The following is a 24,940-nucleotide window of genomic DNA, read 5'->3' as shown; positions in this document are numbered from 1 at the left end:
GTTTACTTAATTTTATTTATTTATTCATTCATTCATTCATTCATTCATTCATTCTTTCATTTAGAGAGGTGTGGGGGAGGAGCAGGAGAAGGAGAGAGAGAGAGAGAGAGAGAGAGAGAGAGAGAGAGAGAGAATCCTCAAGCAGACTGCTTGCTGAGCACAGAGCCCAGCATGGAACATGATCTCACAACCCTGAGATCATGACCTGAGCCCAAATCAAAAGTTAGATGCTTAACCAACTGAGTCACCCAGGTGCCCCTATAACAGTTTAAAGTTTTACATATCTTTCAATAAAGCAGAGGTTTATTTCAAGATTTCCGTAATAAATGTTTTAACCTGGTAGTAGAAGTTAGTGGTTTCCAGTGTGTTGCCATTTGGAACATAACAGATTTGAGTAGGTATGACAGTTTTTGTTCTGGTTTTCATGTTGTTTAGAATTTTTTTTTTTAAGTTGCAAATGGCAGAAACCCAACTCAAACTAGTTTAAGCAAAAACAGGATTCTGTTGGCTTACATAGCTCAGGAGCAGAATTTGACTTGGCTTTTTTAGATGTAAGTATGCTAACATGAGTAAAGATTTTATTTATCTTCTCTCCTGTCTTTCTTTGTATTTTTGGTTTCATTTGTCTTTATTTCACACAGGCTCTCTCCATGTGTCAGAGAAGATGGGCATGACAATACCAGGCCCATATGCTTATAGTTTCCCACCTGAGCTTAAGAGAACCTTTCTGTCTAGTTCCTGCAGAGAATTCTGATTGGGTCAAATTACTCTCTGTGTGGCTAGGAGAAGCAGGAGGAGGCAGGCGGTAGAGCACTATGATTGACAACTCCATCAGGATGATAGTGGTGTTCAGAAATATTTCCCCAAAGAAACCAAAAGAAGGAATATAGGACACAGAAGTTATTATTTCCACAGTCTAATACAGTTTCTAAACAGCAGCTAAATGAGTATTGAAAAAAAGTAAAAATGAAACATTTGTAGAGCCCAAAGAACAGTGTCCCATGTTATATGGTTTGAGTACCTTAGCCTTTGGCATGGAGCGGGAGAATGTAGGGAGGGTCATGAGAGGAGGTCATGATGAGTCATAATTTTACTAATATGGACATCCATGGTTTCTAATGGAACATTTTTACTCATTAAAATTGTAGTAAATTTGAAGGTGTCCCAGGCAATGAGCTACCATGAAAAACCAAGGTCTCAGGCTGCACATTTACTTCTTATACATGAAGATAAAAACTAAGTTGGAAACAATTACTTGGGGAGCCCGGGTGCCTCAGAGGTTTGGCGCCGCCTTCAGCCCAGGGACCCGGACTGATCCCAAAGACCTGGGATCAAGTCCCACATCCGGCTCCCTGCATGGAGCTTGCTTCTCCCTCTGCCTGTGTCTCTGCTTCCATCTGTGTGTCTCTCATGAATAAATAAATAAAATCCTTAAAAAAAAAAGAAAGCGATTACTTTTTAAGTTCAATAGTATTTTTAAGCAGCATCTTAACTATTCCCTAGTGGATGATATTCAGAAAAAGAAAGCTCTTCATTCAAACCAAGACAAGGCATTAAGGAAAAGGCAATCTGAAGGAACAGGAAGACCCAGCATAACAGAGTGTGTGGGGGAGAACTGGCTGTTGAACACTATTGACTTTTCACTGCAGTACCTTCAATTTTTTGTATCCCTCCCCAAGAAACTAGAGTGCTTCACTCTGTCTGAAAGAATTAATAATAGATACAATTATTCATTTTCTACAGTTGGATGCTGTGGTATTGAGACTATAAGACTGATGTTCAAATATGATTTAGTCATTTCAGTAAAATCAGCACCGAAGGCTCTGTCAAGGCTCTGTCACCATGTTTGACCTTGGGGAAGGCAAATGACTTCCTCGTCTTGACTCTGTTTTCTGGTTTCTGCAAGGAGGATGTTGCTCTTACTGACCCCTGAAGTCTCTTTCAGCTACAGCAGTAGGCTGTGAGCCTCTGAATCACCTGCTGGATGTTTCCCTCTTTTTCTGTATTGATGCTGGTAGTAGTTGTAATTTGATGAATATGGGAGAGAAATTTGGTTTTGAGTGGTCCCTCTGATACTGTTCTAGGTGCTAAGCAACCTTGGAAAGCAGATGAAACATCTGCATAGGACAATATGACTTCCATGAATGTATGTTAAGTGTCAATTTTAAGGGATTCCCATAAAAGTTATCAAAGACTTTGGTAGATAAAAACAGTGCAAAGAGAGAATATTACACCCAATGTGATGATGTCTGTATGTGTATTTCTGCCAGGTTTCAAGTGTGGATCTTTTTCTCCCTTATGAATATGCCAAAATCTTGTATCTAATAGTTCTAATGACATTTCCAAAGCTCCCACTGACACACATGCATACATACACTCACAGTATATTATCTAGTAAAGTGGCTGTGGAATTAACATTTTTTCCTGGAAGGAAAATATCTGATTTAATGACCGAATCATTTTAAGGCAGCACAACAGAATTTCACAGGAACTAAATCTATTTCTTCACACCGATCATGCATGTTTTACTCAAGCATTGAGTCATTAGCATGTTTATAATGGTTCTAATTTAGCACAACATTTTCTGAATTTTATCCTTGAGTCATTTACAAATTGTTCATATTGAATAAACAAAGGAAACAGATTGCATTTTATACTTAGTAATTTATCTGAAAGAAGAGGGGAGGGTTAATTGTTTTAAAGTTTTGGTCTGTTTGGGGAAGTGAGCCTGCTTTTTCATTGCTAGGCATAAATGCCATTTCTCATATTTTCGGGGATGGGGGGTGCTATGGAGGAGTAAAATGAAAAATTAGGACCAGGGCAAGATTGGCCACTCCCAGAGGGGAGTGTGGAGCAAAAGGGGAGCTGGCACGAGATTATCCAAAACAGTTGGTGCATTCCTTAATGATCAAGTGCTTGAGAAGTCCAGCTCTTCCTGGCAGCGCATCTGTGTTGATGTTTATATCATTGCCCTGCTGTATGGGAAAGGCATGCTTTCTCTTGCTGCTTGGCTAAAAATAGGATGGAATATAGCATTGTATGAGATATTTTAAGATAGCAAAAACATTTAAGAGGTTAAAGGTTTGGCTTTTGGATCAAAAAAGATCAGTGATATAACTCGTGTTTCTTGCAGACTGAATTTTATCTAGAGTTTGTCAGTGATTCGAACTCTGTTAGGCAAGTTATTCTAGGTTCATTTGGTGCAGTCTGAAAAACCCATTCTGCTGTCTTTTCTGTCAGCTTCCCAGCATGAAGAGCAGGCCTGAAAACAGCCTCTATTTATACCCCCTTGTTCGTATTTGGAAAATCAGTTGTTTCATTGGAGAGAGGGAGAGAGAGAGAAGGACAGCACGAGCAGTCGTCAGGGAGTGTGCTTTGTACGTTATAGTGACTTCAAAATAAAACTGGCACATTTTAGTGTCTAATTATTTTTAGTGAGCTTGGAGGGTTTTAATTAAAATTTAAGAGTGCTCTTCAAGCTCTCCAAGCTCCAATTTTATCCCACTGTATTGTGGAGCACTTGTCACTGTGGAAAAATGTACAGTAACTGGCATGTGTGTCTGTGTTTCCTAATGAAAAATGTGGGATGGATGATTAGCAGGAGTATAAATATATGTAGTCAGAACTAGTTGTAAACCAAGGTCAAAGGTACTTTTGATAAGCTATCATTTTTCTTGAATACATAGAAAATTTATTGCATTTGAAATTTATGATTCTTATGGTAAAAATAAAAGGAATTGATTTAATATTATCTTAAAAGAGTTAATAAAGCAGTAGAAAATCTGCATACTGGGGCAGCAGTCATGGTTTTTGTCACTCAAATATTTTAAACTTATTTTTTATGTCATGTTTCTAATGTTTTAGCATTTATAACTTTATCACTTTGAGGCAAAAGGAAGAGTGTTTACTCACAGGTGAATTGTTTTAAAGTACCTGTGCATTAAAAAATTTTCCCATTATTCTTTCCTATTCCCCCATGCTTTAATTTTAGCAATGAGATATTTATTTACTCTCTTTGACACATTTGAAATTCCTTCACTTTCTGCAGAATAGGGGTTATTACTGCTGTGGCTTTTAAAACTAGGAATAATTTAAAATTGTCCCTGAAGTATTACGATGCAGGTTAGGAAATAAATACCTCACATACTCTCACCTCAATTTCTCTTGTTTAATGAAATTAATTGTTAGCATGATAAAGCATTCTTAACTTACCTGGCCTGAAACCTATATACTTAGGAAGCAGAAAAATTGCTCTGCAATCCATTATGCTGGATATTTATTAAAAATTATTTCTGAATTGTGTTTTACTTTTTTCTTTTTCTTGAAAAACTTAAATTGCAAAGGAAAATAGAAAAACCAAAAACTATGTGGCTGAGAATTGATTTTAACATGTCAAAATCTTTTACATCCTTGATTAAAATATAAGCAAGAATTGAAGTCGAGCTCTCAGTTTTCGAGTCTTGATTTAATCATATTATTTACAAAAATTAGACAAGATAAATATAAAGTCCTGCATTTCACGGAATATGTATTGGCTTATGGGCACTAATTCTTTCAAAGTAAGATGAATTAATTTTGACATTTTCCACTTCTACACTGCAGTATTTTGGCCTACATTGATTTTTCATATGTATATATTATGGTGACATTTTTAAAAATTTTCTAATGTGGTTCTTTCTCTTAATTTCCAAAAAATATGTAGTTCCTCTCCTATTTTTTTTTTTTTTTTTTTTTGCTGAGGACAACTCAGTCAAACTAATAAAATTTGAATAATCAAACAGTAAAATATGCTATATAATTGTTTCATGTTTTGAGAACTGTGGAACTAATGTAAGTGTATTAGTTGTTTTCAAGTCAATTGTATAAAACATTTTTCTGTATAAAATAATCTAAGAATACCTAGGTGATGTTCAGTACTTTTATTCCATTTGGAATCCTCCATGACTACTGATTTTATGCCAGTCTGTGTGGTCTTACTCTTCCCGTGTACCTAATACAATCTGGACTTCTTTACTTATTCTGACCTCTTTGGTTTTTGCATTTGTGTGTGATCAGAATGGAGTAAAGTATGAATTGTTCAATTACTTCTTTACAGATACTACTGTTAATGTAGTTGAAGGATGTGCCACATAGAGGATGAATACTTACTTTTAATTTGCACCCTTACCTGGATATTGTTTTGAGTAGGAAATTTGAAAATATCAATTTTCATTTACAACTTTATCTATTACATATTTCCTCATTCCAAGTCAGAAACCCCTCAGTGATGGCAGTAGTGTCCTTTACCTGTGTGGTACTCATTAACAATCTGTATCTTTTTGTCCTTTTACCCTCATTTTACTTACTTTACATTATAGTATGAAGCGTGATTAATACTAATTGTGGCGTGGCCTTTGACGTTTGGCAGTCAGATAATTAGGTGAGAGAACTGAGAGTTTTTCAAGAGACTTCCTGGGTTCTGAATCTTCCTGGAATCTCTTAGAATTGTGATTAAATTGATAAGGCTGTATGTAGTGATTTTTATTGCCCTATAGTTAAAGGAAATCAGTGATCATTATTAAATATTTTTATGACTTATAAATATAGACATGAAAAAGCTGCTTTATTTTTTCCCCTCAGTTTCTTCTACTGAAATGGGAACTCATATTAGCTAGATTAACTCAGCATTATGGTGAGGATTAATTTTTTAATAGGAATGTGAAATGCTTTGATGTTATTAACCATTTTATTAATGAGTAGCTTTTATGTGAAGCTGTGTACACACGGTCTGATTTATGTTTGAAGTATGTATTCCTGTTGTCCATACAGTTCTATTTTTCTCCCATGAAGCTTCAGCATTCTTTTCCTGGAGCTCTGAAAGATTTCAGGCCTATTTATAGAAACGAGAGACATATTTTCGCCTGTTTTACATTTAGTGTGTATCTAATCCTAGTTTATGAACTTGCTCTGAATTTGTGATCATTACTAGTAAATTGGGCCTTTGTCTTTTACTATTATAATATATATTCTCAACTCAAATTTGAACCAAACAAATTATGCTTTAGCATTTATATCAGTGATTATCAGCTTAGTGCAATGTTACAACATGTATGAAAGGGTTAAAAAAAAGGCACTAACAAAACTGAGTAGTATAGGAAGTTGAAGACATTTAGTTGATTATTCTTATCCATGATCTGATGTTCTATTGATCTCTCTCAGAAATTTAAACCCGAGTTGGGAAAAACTAATCTCTGTTAGGCATGGCTTTGAGGATTTACTTCTTAACTCCCAAACTTAGTGTTATCATTTTTATTACTTTAGCATAAAAACAAAGTAAGTACAGACAAAGAGTATAGTGTGTTTTTGAATCTAAAATAAAAGTAGCATAAGAAACCATTTTGGAAATTAAATGCAAACTGGTATATACATATGCACACAGGTCCTTTTGGAAAGTCACTCAGAATCCAATTTTTAATCATGGTAGTAGATCACTTGTTGAAGCCTAAAAACATAATGACTAGGAAAGAATAGAAGGAAAGGAGGGGGGAAAGATAAATGGAAGAAGGAAGGGAAGGGGCAGTGAGCTTGCACTTAATAGAATCAAGCTGACTTCTATTTAGATAGAACTTTAGCTTCTGCAATAGCGAGCCAGTATGGTTGGTGTTCTTCATCAGCCAATTCATGACACACTGATCTGGATTCCATCCGTTCCTTGATTGATTGATCATGTCACGGACAAATGTTAATTGTTTTCACCAATACATTCTAACGATGCAATGGTCTTCTCATCTCTTACTGGGGGCTCACGGTCTTTTTCTAAAGCTTATCTAGTTTCTACAACCCTTTAGATCCATCTTGACCTTACACCTCACTCTGAAAAATTCAAGGAGGATTTAGAAGTTGGAGGAAAAAAAAATGAAAGGGAAAATGCTAAAGAGATAGGTACCGATATGGGAGAGGAAAGGCATTTGGAATTGAAGTAACTATTTTAAATATAATTTTAAAAAGAAGTTATCAGAATTTTGACACTTGGAATGTTAAAGTTTAATGGGAGTATGCTTTGCACTGAGGATTTAGTATTTAAATCTGCATTCCCTTTCGGAAACATGGCCTATTTGTTAAGATTTGAAACTTAAAAGATATATATAGTTGTGAGCAGTAGCTCTAGTTGCAAACCCATCTGAATAGAGGGAAAAAAACTCATTGAGAAAATTTTGCTAATTATTAGAACATTCTAAAATTGAAATTTCTGTAACCTTTATGAATCTTTATAGAAACAAGTATAATCACTCTCTATAATCTAGTATGCTGCTTAGATATGCAGTAGGGCAAATAGTGTTTGAGTATTTTCTTTATAAGAATATATATCTCTTTCTATATAAGAGAAAAGGTTAAGTAGGTTTTATTACCGAGGGAAAGAGAACATCTTGACTTTATTTTCTTTGAATTTTTCTCTAAATGGGTATTTTAGAAAAATTGCCATATGTTTATTTCTTTTCTTAAGGACTAAGTGGTTACACTTTAATTGTTTTTTTCTCTGTTGAAGATTTGTCTTTCTTCCTTGAATAGCACATGAATTTTGCTTAGACTCAAAAAAAAAAAAATCACCTGGATTCAAAGGAACAACATCTAAAGTTAAATGTATCATGGGAAAGAGCCCCCTTTTCTGTCCTGTCAGTCTAAGAAATGATAAATGCTGACTGAATATTAATAGAATTATATTTATAATGTACCAAGATAAAATTATTGAACATTATCTTTTTTTTCCTGGGAATAATTTAAATAATGTGGTAAAAATAAATTTAGTTGTGGTATTTTGTGATAGATACAGTAATATAATTGTCTGTATCCTAGGGTTAAAACAACAATGAAAAATAGCTTTGATCATTTTTAAATGAGAGAATTTCTCCATAAACTGGCTTTTTGGATTTGTAATATTTTAATACTTATAAAATACATATGTAATATTTTTAATACTTACTTTTTTACTCTAATAGATTCCTCCTGCATGGAAAAACTACTTTCAAAAGATTGGAAGGAAAAAATGGAAAGACTAAATACCAGTGAACTTCTTGGAGAAATTAAAGGTACAAAATACAAAATATCAAGCATATCAGTGTAGAGAATGTTATTCTGTATAAAGACATGCTCGCTGATCTCTGTACTCTAACATTAAATTCTTACCTCTAATATTTGTTCATATATGAGAGGGTAAATGTATAGTGTGCCCTTGAACTTTTATTCTTTATAATGTTTGCAGAATGAAATTTTTGCCTTCTCTTTTTATTAGTCTATAAACATATAAATTATAAGATTAATTGCTTCATTAATTTAATAGGAAGGTATGAAAAAGAAACAAATGTCAAAAGATGAAGAACAATTAAGTTAAAGATAATTTTAGTCTTTCCTCTTGAAATCATAATAATGGCATAATTTATGGATCCAAATCGTTAATTTGAATTTCTCCTGGTCAAAGAAGGTCAAGGGTAGCACCTATAAAAAAGAGTTTCTAGACTGTGTTGTACACAGTGGCTTATGGGTGGATTCTGAGGCTTGATTACCTTTCTTAAGTCCTGGCTCTGTCACCTTCTAACTGAGTGACCTTGGACAAGTCCCTGAACTTTTCTGTTTTGAATTCCTTGTATCTAAAGTAGGGGAGGAAGAGTTCCTACCTCACAGGCTCATTAAGAGGATTAATACAAGTAAAGTTTTTAGAACAATTCCTGGCACTTAGAAACCGCTCATAAGAGTAAATTGTTGCTGCTGTCTTCATTAGCATACCCGCAGGATCATAGGTTGATTAATCTCAAACAGATTTCATAGGATCTAACTTTTCATGACCTCTGACCCTGATGAGGATGAGCACCTTTAGTCCTGAAGGACTTTAGTGTGATTGATGTTATTATTTCGAGTCAAGTTAAGAACCATTACAAAATTAAGTTTCCCTATCAGTCAGGAAGTTATTCTTCTTCCCCCACTTTCTCTTGTTGATGCTTTTGTGGAGCTAAAGTACTGTTTTACTGGTTTTGGTATCATGAAAAGAATCAATGGCCATTAATTAATTCTATTGGTTGTCTCATCAACAAAGAGGCATCACTCCGATTTGCGTTAACAATTTGGGAACTTAGATTAGTTTTCTGAATTATCAAACAACTTCAGGTAAATCTGCCTATTGGTCATGGATTAATCTCATTTAAGATAAACATCTGGCAATATCTATCTGGTGAAAATGTTATTTTTAATTTATTACAGAAAATTGCCTAGTGTTCAGGAATGTTGTGTCAATTCAAATGAAGACAAAAGGAAGTCATCTCTTTTCCAGGGAATAATTAATAATTTATTCCATTAACTAATACAGTATTAAAATTTTGTGGAAATTGGATATTATTTTGCATTTCATGGCTTCTGTTCTGTACTCATAAAGGCCATTTGCTATTTTGGAGGGAAAAAACTTAACTTATAACTGACGGGTAGAAAGAAAGTCATTAGTGACATATTCTCTATCCAGCTGCAATAACATGTTGTGTGCTACTTTGCACGTCATTCTGTGTTTTCTATCCTTTCCAAAGTCATTGGTTTTACAACAGTGAGAACAGAAATGGTTTATGCAAAGGCAAGCTTTTGCCAGCATGAATGATGGGGGTCTTGCTTTTTCTTAGTAATGTGGAAGCTAACATTTTATTATGTTATGATTCAGCATCAACTTTTTATGCTTTGGGTTATCTTCTCCTTCTCAACCCCCTTTCCATATTTCTTTACTTTTCATTTTGATTATGAATTTACAATGCAAAAACTGTACTAGCCTTAGATAGTCAACTAAATCTTGAAAGCAAAAACACATGCAAAATTAGGTTTTTCAAATTCTTTAACTTTTTTTCTGGATTCTATATGTGATATGTGAACTTTCATTTGTGTGCTACTCTCAGTTTTAGGAGCATAGGAGATAAGGATTTTTACTAAATTTTTCTCTTTTTTTTTTGGATTTTTCCTAAATTTTTCATTGTGATTTACTCTATATAATTGTTTCTTTTTACATCCTAAACCTTTGTGTCACCATAACTGTTACATAGAAGACATACCAATAATATAATAAGAACTGAAATAAAATGTAGTTTAAATTGTATTCAGATAGCTTGTTTCAACTACTGCTAAAACTCAACATGCATTTTTCCTGTAGATGAGATCAGGCCAGTTATTATCCACCTAACTTAGTTACAATTATTCTGAAATTCTAAAGTGATTTAAATACTATTTGCAAGAAATACATACTATTGTGGGTTATCAGTATTTTATATCTCAAGCACTATTGCATTTTTAGTACCTCTTATTATTTTTCTCTCATTACAAAATATGTTATGAATGAGTTTACAACAAATTCCCTCATTACATATTTATTATAAAAATATAGAAATACAAAATAAAATAATTAGTTAATTAATGAATTCTGTTTTTTTTGCCCTTTTCCATTTTAATTAATGCATGAGCCTAGGAGATAAGATTCTTACTAAATTTTTCATTTTAATTTACTCTACATAATTGTTAATTTTTTTCCTTAAAATCAGAATCATCCTTTTATAATCTGTTCTTCTGACTTGATATATTATGAATTTCCTTGTGATTAAGTCATCCTAAATGCTATTTTTATTTACAGAAAGTATTGAACAAAGTGAAGTTCTCATAATTTAACTGAGTCTTTTATTCAACATTTAAATAGTTTTTTATTATTTGTCTTTATAAAGAAAAATTTGAATATGCATAACTTTTAAATAATTTTTAGTATTAATTGGTGGTTATTTTCTTAGGATATTTTCCTAAAAAGTGAGACTCCTGTCAAAGCATGTGTTCTTTTTAAAAAAGTCTTGATTCATACTGCCAAACTGCCCTTGCAGAAAGGGTATAGTGTTCTGCTCTCACCAACAGTATCTGCAAGTATTCTCTTGCCCTCAATGACAAGTATTATTACTTTAAAAATTTCTTGCCAGTTTTGATAGGGGAAAATGATACACTACTGCGGATTTAATTTGAACTTCTTTAATTATTACTGAGAATGAAGCATTTGACATAAATTAACTTGCGTTAAATGTCTCTTCCTTTGAGAATTGACTATTTATGTTTTTTGTCCATTTTTCCTTTAAAGGATTTGTCTAGTTCTTATGGTTTGGTGATACTCTCAGTGTATATTTTAATGGTATTCACCTTTATCTGTCATACATGTTACATCTTATCATTTTCTTTTATTTTACTGTTTTTTATTGTCAAATCTTTCTCTCCCTTTTAATGCTCTTTCATGTTCGGGGTTTGTTTAGAAAAGCTTCTCCCACTCTATTATATTTTATTCCAAATTTTTTACTATAGTTTTATTCATTTAACTCTTTAATTCCTCTTGAATACATTTTGATGTATAATTTCAACTAGAAATACAACTTAATTTTTTTTCTTAAACTGTTAACCAAATAACTCTGTATCATTTATTAAATACCCCATCTTATCTCTTCTAACTTGATAAAACATCTTTTATCATACTGATTGCATATTTGAAACCATTTCTCAGTTTTTGGTTCGAGCCTATTGATCTATCTAAACTTTTATTAATATTGTGCTATATTAATCACTATAGCTTTATAGTATCTTTGAAAAGTAAATTTGCAAGATCACATTAATAATTTTCTTTAAGGTGTCTGCATGCTTCTTTAAAGTTTATTTTAGGCTTACTTTAAGTATTAATTAAAATAAAATACTTTTTTGAAAGGTTATATTATATGTATGTGAAATTATAGGGTCAAGTGACATCTTTATAATAATGAATCTTTTTATTTAAAATCATTTATCCTTTTATGTCACTCAACAATTTGTTTTTTAAATATAGATTCTGCATGTTTCTTTTGATGTTTTCTCTATAATGTTTAATATTTTTGCTTGCTCTTGTGGATGTGATATTCTCCATTCTGTTTCCCTTTTGTTACCACATTTAGGAATGCTAGTGAATTTTGTTGGTTCACTTTTAACTTTCCTCTTTCTTGAACTTACTAGCTCTAGTCATATTTCAGCTGATATGTTTTCTCTTTTATGGAAGTTATATGTCCCTTATTTATCCCTTCTCATATTACACTGCCTAGAATATCAAGAATGATAGTAAGTAATACACATGATGGCAAGTATTTTGTGCAGTTTTTAATTTATGGAATTGTTTTTAATATTTCATCACCAAGTATTAAGATATTTAAGACATTCTTTGTTAGTGAAAAAACATTCTAGTCATAGATTATTAGGAATTTCTATGAGAAATTCCATTTTATTTTATGGTATATCTTATTGATTTTTGTTTTACAAATTTACTGATGAAATAAACCCTGATTAGTCATGGTGTAGTCTTATTTTAATGTACCGAATAATTTTATTTGCTCATATTACAGTTGTTATTTTTGCATCTGTCATCATATATGAGATTAGTTTGTGTTTTTCTTTATTTGTACTATCTTTGTTAATTTTTAGTACCAGAGTTTGTGGTTGAACTAGAAAGCTTTCCCTCCTTTTTTAGGCTATGTATTGACTAGATAGCATGAGAATTACTTATTCCTTGAAATTCTGAAAGAATATGCTTATAAAACATCTAGGACTAGAGTTTTCTTTGGTAATAATTGTTTTTTTTTCTACATTTTCTATTTCTCTTTAAGTCAGTTTTTCCAGGAAAAAAATTTCCTAGAAAATTGTAAGTTTCACTGAGATTTTCAAATGCATTAGTATTGGTATAAAATGCAAGATCACTTATTTTAAGTTTTTATTTGCTGTTTTGTATTCCATTTTAAATTTTGCGTATTTGTGTTCTGTCCCTTTTGCCCCTCAATTTTACTTGCCAGTAGTTTTTCTATTTATCTTTCCTCCCAACACCCCAGTAAGTATCCAGTTTTTAGATTTATTTCTCAATTCTACTGCTTTTCAGAATGCCAACTACTTCATCTTGGTTTTACCTATATTATCTCTCCTTTGCTTTTTCCTTATCCTTTTTTTGTTTGTTTGTTTCTGATACCCTCTAAGTTCCTAAACTGAATACTTCAATTTAAATAATGTTTCTTTAATAATAAAGGTACTTTTGGCCATGAATATATTTGTAGAAGTAGCTTTATGCATCCCATAAATTTGAGCTTTTAGAATTCTCATAGTCATTATTTTCTCTTATATTTATTCTTAACTTTACATCTTTTGTATTCAAGAGTGGAATAAAGCTCAGGAAGGAAGGAAACATAACTTTTATTATTACTACTTAAAAATTCTATGGTGGTTAGGTGCCCAATGGAAATTTAAGTGTTGGCAGTAGAATGGTTAAGAACAGTATTTAAAAATGAATCTTAAATCTAGTGAGTTTAAGATGACCACATATTTAGAAGCAATACAGTAATAATCTTCCTAGAGTCTACTTAAAAAAAAAAAAGACTGCTGGGGCACCTGGGTGGCTGTCAGTTCAGTGTTTGACTCTTGATTTCAGCTCTGGTCATGACCTAGGGATTGTGGGATCAAGTCCCACTTTGGGCTCCACGCTCAGCATGGAGTCTATTTGTTCTTCTTCCTCTTCCTTCCCTTGCTCATACTCTCTCTCTCTCTCAAATAAATAAATAAAATATTTTTAAAAGTGGATTCAAAATTAAAATCTTACTGTCTAAATGAAGCAAAGCAATATTTGAAACCTTTAAATAGGAGTTGGAATATTGCTCAAGTTTGAGAAATGCTGAATCATGGATTTTCAATGGGTCTATATCTAGGTCTTGTCTAATATTTTTAAAAAGAAAATCCCATCCCTAACCCACCACCATATTTTCATAAGTAGGCTCCTTTCCAGTAGCAGAATTAATTGAAGATAGAATGCTATAAATGGCATAAATTTAATAGCAGTAATCTCAAAGCAATGTTCAAACCAGGTTAATGTCATCACAAATATTCCTAAGTAACTATTATTAAGAACTTAAACGAAATATAAAGTGATTAGAATTTTGTTTTGGTCTGGTTGTTTCTGAAGTATTGTGTTCTAATTGGGGTGCCATATTTTCAAGGGGTCTATTTTCAAATTAGAATTTGTCAAAAGTTGCTGCAATGGTGAAGAGTCTCGAGCATTTAATATGACCGGTAATTAAAGATCTAGGGAAGTTTGACCTGCTGTAAATTGGTTGATTGAAGTTTTGTTGAGGAGAAGAGATTAAGATTTGTTTTGGGTTTTAGGGAGTTAGGAAATAGGGAAATTATTCTCAATGCCAGTGCCAGGAACTTAGGAACAATGAATGTCTCTATCTGACATGAGATGGTTAGACTACATTAACAGAGAATACCTCAGATATACTAGGTGTTCAAGAAATATTTGTTGAATGAATGGATGAATTAATAAAATAACATCTGGAAATTGTGCTGTGGAAAATTTTAAATGGAGATGTTACAGAGGATATTAGAGGGTATTCCTACTCTGGTGGAATGTTATCTTCATGACCTCCTAAGGCTTCCTCAAAAGTAGTACCAGTGTTTACTATATTTTCTTAATTATAAGACTAATCTTCAAAACATTATTTTCTGTCAAGAAGTAATTAATAAGTATTTTTGTGAGATAATTTGTTGTTTACAAAGGAAAAAAAGGTACTAAAACATCTATATTGCTTTATTTGATCCTTTTATAATAGCCTATTGAGGAAAATATTATTATATTGATTTTACATATGAGTAAAATGAGACTGAGAAAAATTAAGTGGCTTGTGTGGGGTCAGTCAAGAGTTGTGGACGCAGGTTTTGAGTCCTGCCTCCTCTGTTTAATGCAATACAGACTAATTCTCAAATTCTTCAAAATATTATACTTCTGCAGTGGGGTAAGGGAAAAATATAGACTCTGGATTGTTCCTCTCTCCCACAATATACAACCCCAAAACAGTTCCCCTTTTACCCTTTTCTATATAAGTGAAGCAGTATCGCAAAGCAGGAAGGGGGATAGGTAATACAGTTTCTCTATATAGAAGCTTTTATCTTGGTCTATACTTGAATGTGAGAGAGGGAGAATCATATGGTAGAAGGTAAAACTGAATTACTAATAGAGTCCATAACCCATTTGTATTTATGTTTGAGTTGTACCAAAGAAGTGAGGATGCCCAGATTGGTATGGTCAAGAAACATTTCTAAATGCAATTGTGACATACCAAATGAAATCTAGAGCATTAGGGAATCAGCCTCTGCCTCCACGGATAAACCTAATCTTCTGTGGTTTATGTAAGAGAATCTTAGCCAGCTTCCCTGTTTTGCACACATGCCCCTCTATGCTGTGGCTGGCATCTCCTTGGTGTGAAGGCGCCTCCCTGGGCAGTGTGCCAGAGAAACAGTAATGCTGGTTGTTTGAGTTAGCACAAACTGTTTGTGCTTGTGTTTGTCAAACACACAGATGATATGAGAGACAAAAAAATAATTATGTGATATGAACCAAATAAGGAAAATAGTGTTTTCCTTCCTTGGTCATTTATGATTAATCATTGCAATATTTACATTTAGGGATTAAGGTAGATGTGCTTGTAGGTACACTCTGCAGCAGCTTAGAAAAGTGCCAGTCTCTTTCTGGTAGGAAAAATGTTGATTAGGAAAATGCTTTTAAGTGGAAAGTTCTACAAATAATTCCCATTGTTTTTCAAAGCCACTATTGAGAAACAATTGCTTATTACAGTTATTCAACTAATATGTCTAAGTTTGCTCTAGAGCCCAAATGCTCTTGCCATACTTTACTATTCAAGGTTTTAAGCATTACTCCTTGTTACTTCATTAGGGTTGTTACTAAGAGAAGTACAATTAGGAACTGTGTTGCATCAAATAGTACAGGCATAGTACAGTTGTGGTTGGTGCAAATACTGAATTAAAAATGTGAATTTATTATAATATTGCCTCTGTGTGCCAATGAGAGCCTGGTTTCATTTTTAGTTTTGATTACAAACATAAATCTCTGGAAGACAGCACAGGAACACAAAAGTTATATTTTTGTTTTTGTTTTTGTTTTTGTTTCCAGTGCATGGTAGATCTTTGAAGATCAAATAGTATAGGTTATTCTTGAAGTAACAGTAAGCAATGCTGTTATCACCAAAGGGCCAGAATGGATCTAACAGCATTCCCATAGAATCAATGTTCTGCATCCCAAATTACTATCTTAAATGCCAATGCTCTTTCTAGTTTGTTCACTTTTCTAGTAAGGGCCCAAACCATATCTAAGTACTCTGTACTCATTCCATATGTTGCCCTTTCCACAGAAAACTCTGTTTTTTAGGGAGAGTGATTCAGTTACTTGTGTTTTGGGTTGTAGGTAGTCGCAAAAGGACCAAAGTGGTTTTTCAAGAGCTCTGACTGTATGCTTTACATATTCATTTATAAATGAATTTTTCTTGAATTTCCATTTATAAACTTAAAGCAATTTCATCTGAGGGAATTTAAATAAAATCTGGAAGTGTTTAGAGGCGAATCATCTGCCACTTTTCAACTTTAATAAAGTCAGCAAAGCTCACATACATAATGTTTCTTGCTGCCTCATAGGAAAAAAGGTTGAAACAATAATCTATCAATGTATAGATTTCATGTAGTTTGAAAATTTTAAATACTTTCTTTTTTTTAAGATTTTATTTATTTATTCATGAGAGACACAGAAAGAGAGGCAAAGACACAGGCAGAGGGAGAAGCAGGCTCCATGCAGGGAGCCTGATGTGGGACTCAATCCCAGGACTGCAGGATCATGCCCTGGGCTGAAGGCAGGCGCCAAACCACTGAGCCACCTAGGAATCCCCTAAATTGTTATTTCTAAGACAAATGCTATATTGCTCTAGAGACCAGTTTGTGAAAGGGACTGGGAGCACATGTAATTTTCTTCACTTTCCTGTTTGTATGGAATAATGTGGTACAGTGTCACTATTTTCTGTATAAATCTTTATAATTATAGAACTTCAGATTAATATCTAGAATCATAGAATCTTGAAAGATTAGAACTGAAGAACCTTTGCATATTATGAAATCAAACCTTTTATTTTTCATGTAGGGATCCCAATATCCAGAAAAGAGAAGTTACCACTTTCAATTACATAGTTTATTACTAAGGTGGAAATTTTATATTCCCCCAGAATAGCATGCTTATCTCATTTCACATAGACTTTTGGTTGTGTTGTAATCAATAGTGAGTTATTATTTCTGAACCCATGAACTCCTTTTACTAGTAGTGAATACATATCACAGCTAGTTTTATAGATATATGCGTTATAAAAGCAATACCCATAGTTTTTAAAATTATACTTGGCATGAATGTAAGCATTTCAAAGCTTTCCTTTGTACTCTGTTATAAACATCTTTTACTTCTTTTGAAGTCTGTGTGATATACATACAAGCAATTAAAACCTCTCCCCTCTTGGGTTTGGAGACACAAGGTCTTCTTAATTAAAATCCAAACAAAAGCTACTGGTAAAAATTAATACTATATGATTAAGGCCTAAAGTATTGTGATACAGTAGAATCACTGTTAACTGTTGGGATTAAAAGAAATCGATATGTTGGGGAAAAGATCAGTTGGATCTAATTAGTGAAATCAATGTTTACATAAAAGAAAATGCTGAAATTTAGTAACAAATTCTGGTTATAAATATAACCCTGGATAAAGTTGTTCTTTGTTATTATTACATTGACCACATCATCATGTCTTAAATTCATTGAATAAAAATCTAAAACTTTTTTGGTAGATATTATAATTAAAAACATAGAACTTTACTTTAAAATCATATCTAGTTTAAAAATTTCAGTTTTATAAATGTTCTATATAAAAATAGTCAACAATTGCAAAGTATTTCTATTGATTCCATCCTAAAATGCTAATTTTAGCAATAACTACAGTCTGGAGTGGGAAAGGAGGCAAAAGTGGTTAGAAATAAAAAAGATCCAAAGTATTTTTACACAATTATGATTACATTAAATATGTATTAGTCTATTTGGTGACATACCGAAATAAAAGAGAATACATTTTGATATAATTCAAAAACAAGACATTTCACTTTTTTCTTCCTGATTGCTGTGATGAAAATAAACATTATAACCAGCATGGAGAAGGAAAACTATTACTAATTGCAGCCTAGATTTTAAGTAAAATGAAGGTCATTAGCAATTTCCTGGAAGCCATTCAGATTGCTTACCAGGAAATGGTAGCTAGCAGGACATCTGTAATCCTCCTGTGTGGAATTAGTGAAAACATACTAAAGCTTTAATGATGTGTGTTAGACTTTGGCTTATGGTGGAACCTTTCTCTATCAACCTAGCTCATATTTCATTGAATACAAACGATTTTTTTTTCAGTATTAGAGTACAAACCCTGAATTGAAAATGGCCTTTAATATCCAACCACATATACATACCTTAATACACACCTGTAGATTGGGGTATGGTTCATAGCAGAATGAGAGATGACAGGGTAACGGAAAAACAGTGGGAATCTGGAAGTGAAATGTGTTTGGGCAAATTGAAAGAAATTTCTTCTATAACTTGGAATGCTGATTTCACAACATTTTGAATGGTGAATTTAGTCCCATTTTTTAGTAGCATCTTCTAATCTCAATGAAGAGATAAGCAAAGCTGACTATCAAGTGAAAATACCTTACAGGACATAAATTTAAGTCTGACTGACTCTGCATTGTTGTAGGAGAAATGGGGTCACTGATTCAGAGACTTCTGGCATAGCATCTCCATGTTACCTGAATAATTGGTTGTCCTAATAAGGGTAACATGTCTGGAGCTATAAAGAATGACAAAATAAAGCCAAGGAGAGTATACACTCCAGTTTGTGTGGAAAATTATATATACACAGAAAACTGCTGGAAGGATATTTAATAATTAAACTGTTAACAGAGGTTGACTATGAAGTAAAAAATAAAAAGTATGAGACAGGCTGATTGTTAAGCTTGTACTGTATAGTTTGTACTGTAGTTTGTTTTTTTTAAAGCCATGTATATGCATTGGTTTTTCAATACAAAAGACTTTTTTTAAAAAAAGACTGCAGTCTTCAATGAAAATGAAAGGATTTTTTCCTTATTTGTATAAGAGAATATGGATAATACTGCTTTCCTGGCTTTAGATTTTGTTGAGAAGATTAGAGAGAAAATATGTAGTATTTCACATAGTATAGAGTAGGGATCCACAAGTATTATGGGTAGGCAACAACACTTGGCAGAGTTAAAGCACTTGAAATAATAAATATTTACTGATGAAATGATAAACTGAGTCCTCAAACTTTTTGATCTCAGAAGTCTTAAAGTGTATGGAAAATTCTAAAATTCTTTTGCTTCTGTGGTATATCTATTAATAGTTAATTGTGTTAGAAATTAAATCTGAGAAATTAAAAATATTTAATTCACTTAAAAGTTATAAAATAAAGGGGCAACTGGGTGGCTCAGGTGGTTGAGCATTTGCCTTCAGCTCAGGTCATGATCCTGGGATCCAGACCCACAGTTGGGCTCTCTCCTCAGTGGGGGTCTGCTTCTCCCTTTCCCAATCTGCCCCTTTCCCCAACTCATGTTCTTTCCCTCTCTCTCTCTTTCACTCTTGCTTTCTCTAATAAATTAAGAAAAAAAAAAAAACTTTTAAAAAGTTGTAAAATTAAGTCTGCTACATATTAACATAAAAACTTACTTGTATGAAGAATAACTATATTTCCTAAAGTAAAAGTAATTTAATGAGAAGGATGGCATTCTTTTACATTTTTGCAAATCTCTTTAATGTATGGTTTAATACAAGATAGCCAGACTCTCCCATATCTTTTGCATTCAATCCGTTTGATATGTTTTGATTGAAGTATATGAAGAAAAGCTATCCTAATATTGCTATGTAGTTGACAAAGGGAAAAGTGTCTTGCAGCCTTTTCAGATAGTTGTGAATATTCTCTGATACTACATCAAATTTCACATTGGTAGGTCCAATGTAGAATCCCAAACCATATCAATGAACTTTTAATACTTTTACATTAAAAGTTATTAAAATCCATTGGTCCAATTTGAACTTTGAATCATTTGTTCCATGCATGATTTTGTACTGGCATGCACTGGTCTTTTAGATTATATTGTTTCACTGAGTTATGCATCTCTTCCTTAGGTTGGCATATTCCATCAGATAGTATCAAAAAATCACATTCATCAATATTACCCTTAATCTTATTAGAAATTTTTTTAAGTATTTGAAAACTGTCATGTTAATGATGGTAGAGAGAAATTTTCCAAAAATCTATTTTTTCCTTGAAAGTTCAAATTATATTATTTTAACTAACACTATCAGTTATTTTTTTATAAATTTATTTTTTATTGGTGTTCAATTTGCCAACATATAGAATAACACCCAGTGCTCATCCCATCAAGTGCCCCCCTCAATGCCCATCACCCAGTCACCCTATCAGTTACTTTTTGAAGTGAGAGGCTCACTTTCTAAATAATAAAGTACAAATAAGGGTATTTTGTCTTGTTCTTTTAAATAAAACTGGATTTCTATGCAAAAAGCTATGAAAAACTTCAAGTTGCAAAAAAAAAAAATTTCAAGTTGCAACTCAAACAGTAGCACAAGTGATTTTCATTGAGACAACTAGTATACTTAGATAATAATAAGTGGTCATCACACAGAATATTAAGAGCTTTTTAAAAAACTCTATAATCAGGAGTCTTCTAACTCAAGATCAAGAGTTGCATGCTCTACTGACTAAGCCAGCCAGGTGCCCCTCATCACACAGAATATTAAAAATATGTGTACTTATGGAGCACCTGGTTGGCTCATTTGGAGGAGCATGCAGCTCTTGATTTTGGGGTTGTGAGTTTAAGCCCCACATTGTCCAGATAAATAGGGACACCTGGGTGGCTCAGCAGTTTAGCGCCTGCCTTCAGCCCAAGGCATGATCCTGGAGTTCCAGGACTGAGTCCCGCATCGGGCTCCCTGCATAGAGTCTGCTTCTCCCTCTGCTTGTGTCTCTGCCTCTCTCTGTGTTCTCATGAATAAATAAATGAAATCTTTAAAAATAAATAAATAGATAAATAAACTTTAAAAAGAACTTAAAAATATGTGTACTTTAAAGTCATTACTTAATATAATTGTTTCATCAAAGAAATTCTTAATTGAAACAGAATTTTTTGTTTTACTACAACTGTGATGGTGAAGAATACAATGACTACTAGTAGAGTTAGGTGCCTTTAATTCAGGTGTTTAAAGGAGGGGACCAGCTGTTTTAACCCACTATTTCATTTGCATTGTCAGTGCACATGTCAGCACTGTAACATGCAACTAATGCCTTATTATTACTATGAAAACAGTATTGACCTCAGGGAGACCTTGGAGAGTTCTTTGGGACTCCAATGTGTTCATAAACCACACTTTGAGAACCACTGGACTAGAACCTTAAAATACATACATACACACATACTTAAATAATCAATTTATTAGTAATAACTACAAAGCAAATCCATTATATTTAAGAATTCAAAGATTCTATGAAGACTCTGAATGAAGTTACTGGCTTAAAGAAGTTGCATTCTTCTCTGGAATAGGAATTGTGGTATATTAAACATGAGGTGTAGAGTTGATCAGATGTGGGTTTGAATCATGGTATAAATTGGACAATTTATTTAACATTTTACTCTCATCTTTCTAACCTTCAAAGTGAAAAAAAAAAACATACATGCACTTCAGGATTATTGTCAGTGTTTGTAAAATGACTAACAGAATAAGTCTTTTGTAAATAGTAGTTTGCCAGTAGGAATAGGGAATAAGAGGAGCTATGTGCTGCCCGTAGGGGCCTGGAACCATTTAGTACTTCTTGTAGCACAAATTATTTCATAGGAAATGATTAGATATGTATAAGTTGAGAGGAAGTTCTAATACTCCAAGAGATCAGTGTTATTACCCATGTCAAATTTACAGTCTAGTCTATGTCCCCAGTGTTGGCTTAACCAAAAAATGATAACCACTTTACTAACAATAAGCTTACATTTTTCAGGTAAGCTAGGCCTTTATTTCACTTCAGTCTTCTTCTTTTTTTTTTGAATAAATGTAAAAAGTTTAAAAGTATACATTTGTGACAACATTTATATACAGTGGAGTCTTGGAAAAAAAATACATGGTATAGTAATAATCTCATTGCTGTTTATAGGCCCAGGAATGCTCTGCTTCTGGCATCCTAGGTGCCAGGGTATACCATATTTCTTTGCTGTAGAGTCAGTTCTTGACCAAATTCTTATGGGATATATATGTCACATTAAGAGCTGGCCCATACTACTAGACCTCCCACACACTTACTATTTAAGTCATTTGTCTGAATTAAAAAAAAAAAATCTAAGGCTAACCACTTAATAAAATGTGTGTATTTTCATCCAAATGGTGTTTTCATGAATAAGACCCTTGAAATAGGCATAAATTGTACATTATTCTCTACATTTTTAAATGTGTTGCTACTGTTGGTAATTACCACTGAGTGCATATTTAATGCACTGAGGAAATTTGATGCAATTATTCCGTTTATTTGTGATTCCCCTTCAATCCAAATGTCTGCATTAAACTATTGAAAAAGAAAACTACAGAGAATTTAGGTCATTTAAAAAATGCACACATTTTCTGAACTCTGCTTATAAACTTGTATTGCACTAACCAAAATAAAATTAAAATGAACCAGCATTATAAGAGATAGGGTTCAAAAGTTTAGGTAATTTTGAATAAAATTACCTTTTAAGTATAACCTTAAAGACTCTGGGCCAATTGCTTCTTACAGAAGTCAATAAGAGATGGGTATAACTGAGCTCAAAATTCAGCTTGTTTAACTTAAGACAAATTCTTTTTCCTCCAGCCTCTTTTCAGTACTTAAGAGCTGATTACACCTGGAAATGAATTGAATAGACCTAAGTTGGTAGCTCTTAAAAGTCTTCACAAAATGGTAGAATCCACAGAGGGAAAGTCTGTCTTTTCCGCGAGCGCCAGGCCTTTTTTAAAGCTCAGAGAATTGGGGTCCTGAAAAAGATCTGTAATGCTGAAAGAGTCTGAAAATAAGAAGAGTGTAAGAGGGGTGCAGCTTTTGTAGGCCCACTTTTTATCTTCTTCTTTGATCACCAGCTGGTAAGAAAAATGCACACATTTCTCAGAAATGATTCAATATCATAAAAAAAAAAAATGGTTTGGCCGGGAATAGAGTAAGACAGAAGGACATAGGTATTAAGTGGGAAGAAGGAACTCCATATCCATTTTGTGCAGTAGACATCATCTGGGTTCCCTTTCAAGTTAATACGCAACTATTCATTGTGCATGTTTTAATAATATTCTTAAACATCTCTCTAGGGCTAAGGAAGAGATGAGATTTAAAATGAGATCGATCCCATGGCTTTAAAAATATGTTTCTTCATGTAATAGTAATGAGAGACCTGTGTTCTTATGCTTAAAGTTAAGAGTTACATTCCTATTAACATTTGTTTAACTAGGCTTCCATCACAACAGGTGCACAATTATTTTTATGAGTAAAATATTATCAGCCTTCAAAATTAGCCAGGGCAAAATGCAAGTTGTCTGATTAAATAATCAGAGCTGATACTTAAAATACATTTGATTTCCACAGGAATTTTAAAATGCAAAGTCCCAGTCTCTTATTCTGATATGTTGAGGGAGTTGCAATTGTTTGTAGTATGTAAGTTGTAGCTTATACTGTAACTAGTTTGATACATTTCACATAATTCAGTTGACATTATGAGACAAACTACTAAAAATATAGTAATAGTTTATTGCTTCTAGCCTAACATTTTAATCTACCAATAAAATAGTATTCTGCTTCATATTAAATCAATAAAAAAGAAGTCACTTTTTCTTTGAAGACTTTTTAAGCTCAATTAAAAGTCACATAAAGCTTAAAAAGTTAAAAATCCATGGTATTCTTATTTAAATTTAATGTGTGGAGGGTTAAAAAATACAAATATAAATTTCGGAATAATAGTGTATAAGTCACATACACAAAAATTACTGAGTATTTTGGGGAACAACAAAGACTCCCAAATGGTAAAAATTAAGCAATCAAACAAATGAAAAAAAAAAAAAACAAAAATGAACAAGAGCGAACAAAACCAAGTGCAGGAACCCTACACACACACATACACACACACACGCACACACACACACATATGCACACATGCACGTGCCCCTGTGCACTAAATAGGAATCTTCTCTAGGAGGCACCTTCACTGTGGTTAAGAAGTGCTACAACAGTGCAGCTGTTAGAAACCAATTACAGGCAGGTAACTGTTTGTTTTCAAATCTAAATCTGTTTGTCAATCAGAAGAATGCAATGAGTCAGAAAGGGGATCTCAAATACAAACCACAGGGTAAGTCAGAGCACCTGGAATGGGTCCAAGCCACAAGAATTAGGGAAGGAGTATAGATGGAATCAAAACCATACATGTGCACATGGCTCCTGTCTTTGACCAACTTTTCAAATAGACTCAGAAGCAGAGATTATTGAAGAAAAATGTCAGATTTCTATTGAGAGCAGTCTGATTTTAAGATTTGTTAGAAATGTGGTTATTTATGGAACAGTGATTGTAGGAGACATCTAAAGATCTTTACAATGAAAGACCTTTGTAAAATTGGCTCATAATCATCCTTTTAAAATGAAGATTTAAACTTCTTTTTTAATTTCAAAGAATATATATACATACATATGTATATATGTGTGTTTATACACACACACACACACACACACACACACACACCGTATTATAAACAGGTAGGTTTTTACTACTTCGAAATGCATCTATGGCACATTCCAGCTAATATAGTTATTAATGAAAAACTTTAGTTTTATCTGGACCCAAGAATACTTTTTACTCAAGTTAGTAAAACCACCTCTACTTTTTAAATATGCAGCTGTTGTGCTTGGGTTGCAAGATTTCAAGAGACAGTGAAGGATACAAAGAGTGCTTTACGT

The 24,940-nt window shown here is 32.9% G+C and overlaps 1 protein-coding gene across 36 annotated transcripts in view; it reads left to right on the top strand.

The window, feature by feature from the left end:
• Window positions 1-24,940, top strand: part of SOX6 (SRY-box transcription factor 6) — a 665,863-nt gene that overhangs the window by 408,036 nt on the left and 232,887 nt on the right. For all 36 annotated transcript variants that reach the window (XM_049099117.1, XM_035703772.2, XM_035703769.2 and 33 more), the window contains one exon: window positions 7,977-8,066. In XM_049099117.1, coding sequence (XP_048955074.1) covers window positions 7,977-8,066 — 90 coding nt within the window. The remainder of the gene's footprint in view (window positions 1-7,976; window positions 8,067-24,940) is intronic.

This window comes from Canis lupus, chromosome 21 (assembly GCF_003254725.2).
Source record: "Canis lupus dingo isolate Sandy chromosome 21, ASM325472v2, whole genome shotgun sequence".
In the NCBI taxonomy this organism is placed as follows: Eukaryota; Metazoa; Chordata; class Mammalia; order Carnivora; family Canidae; genus Canis; species Canis lupus.
Note: the sequence above shows the minus strand (reverse complement) of the source record. Positions and strands in the feature narration are given on the sequence as shown.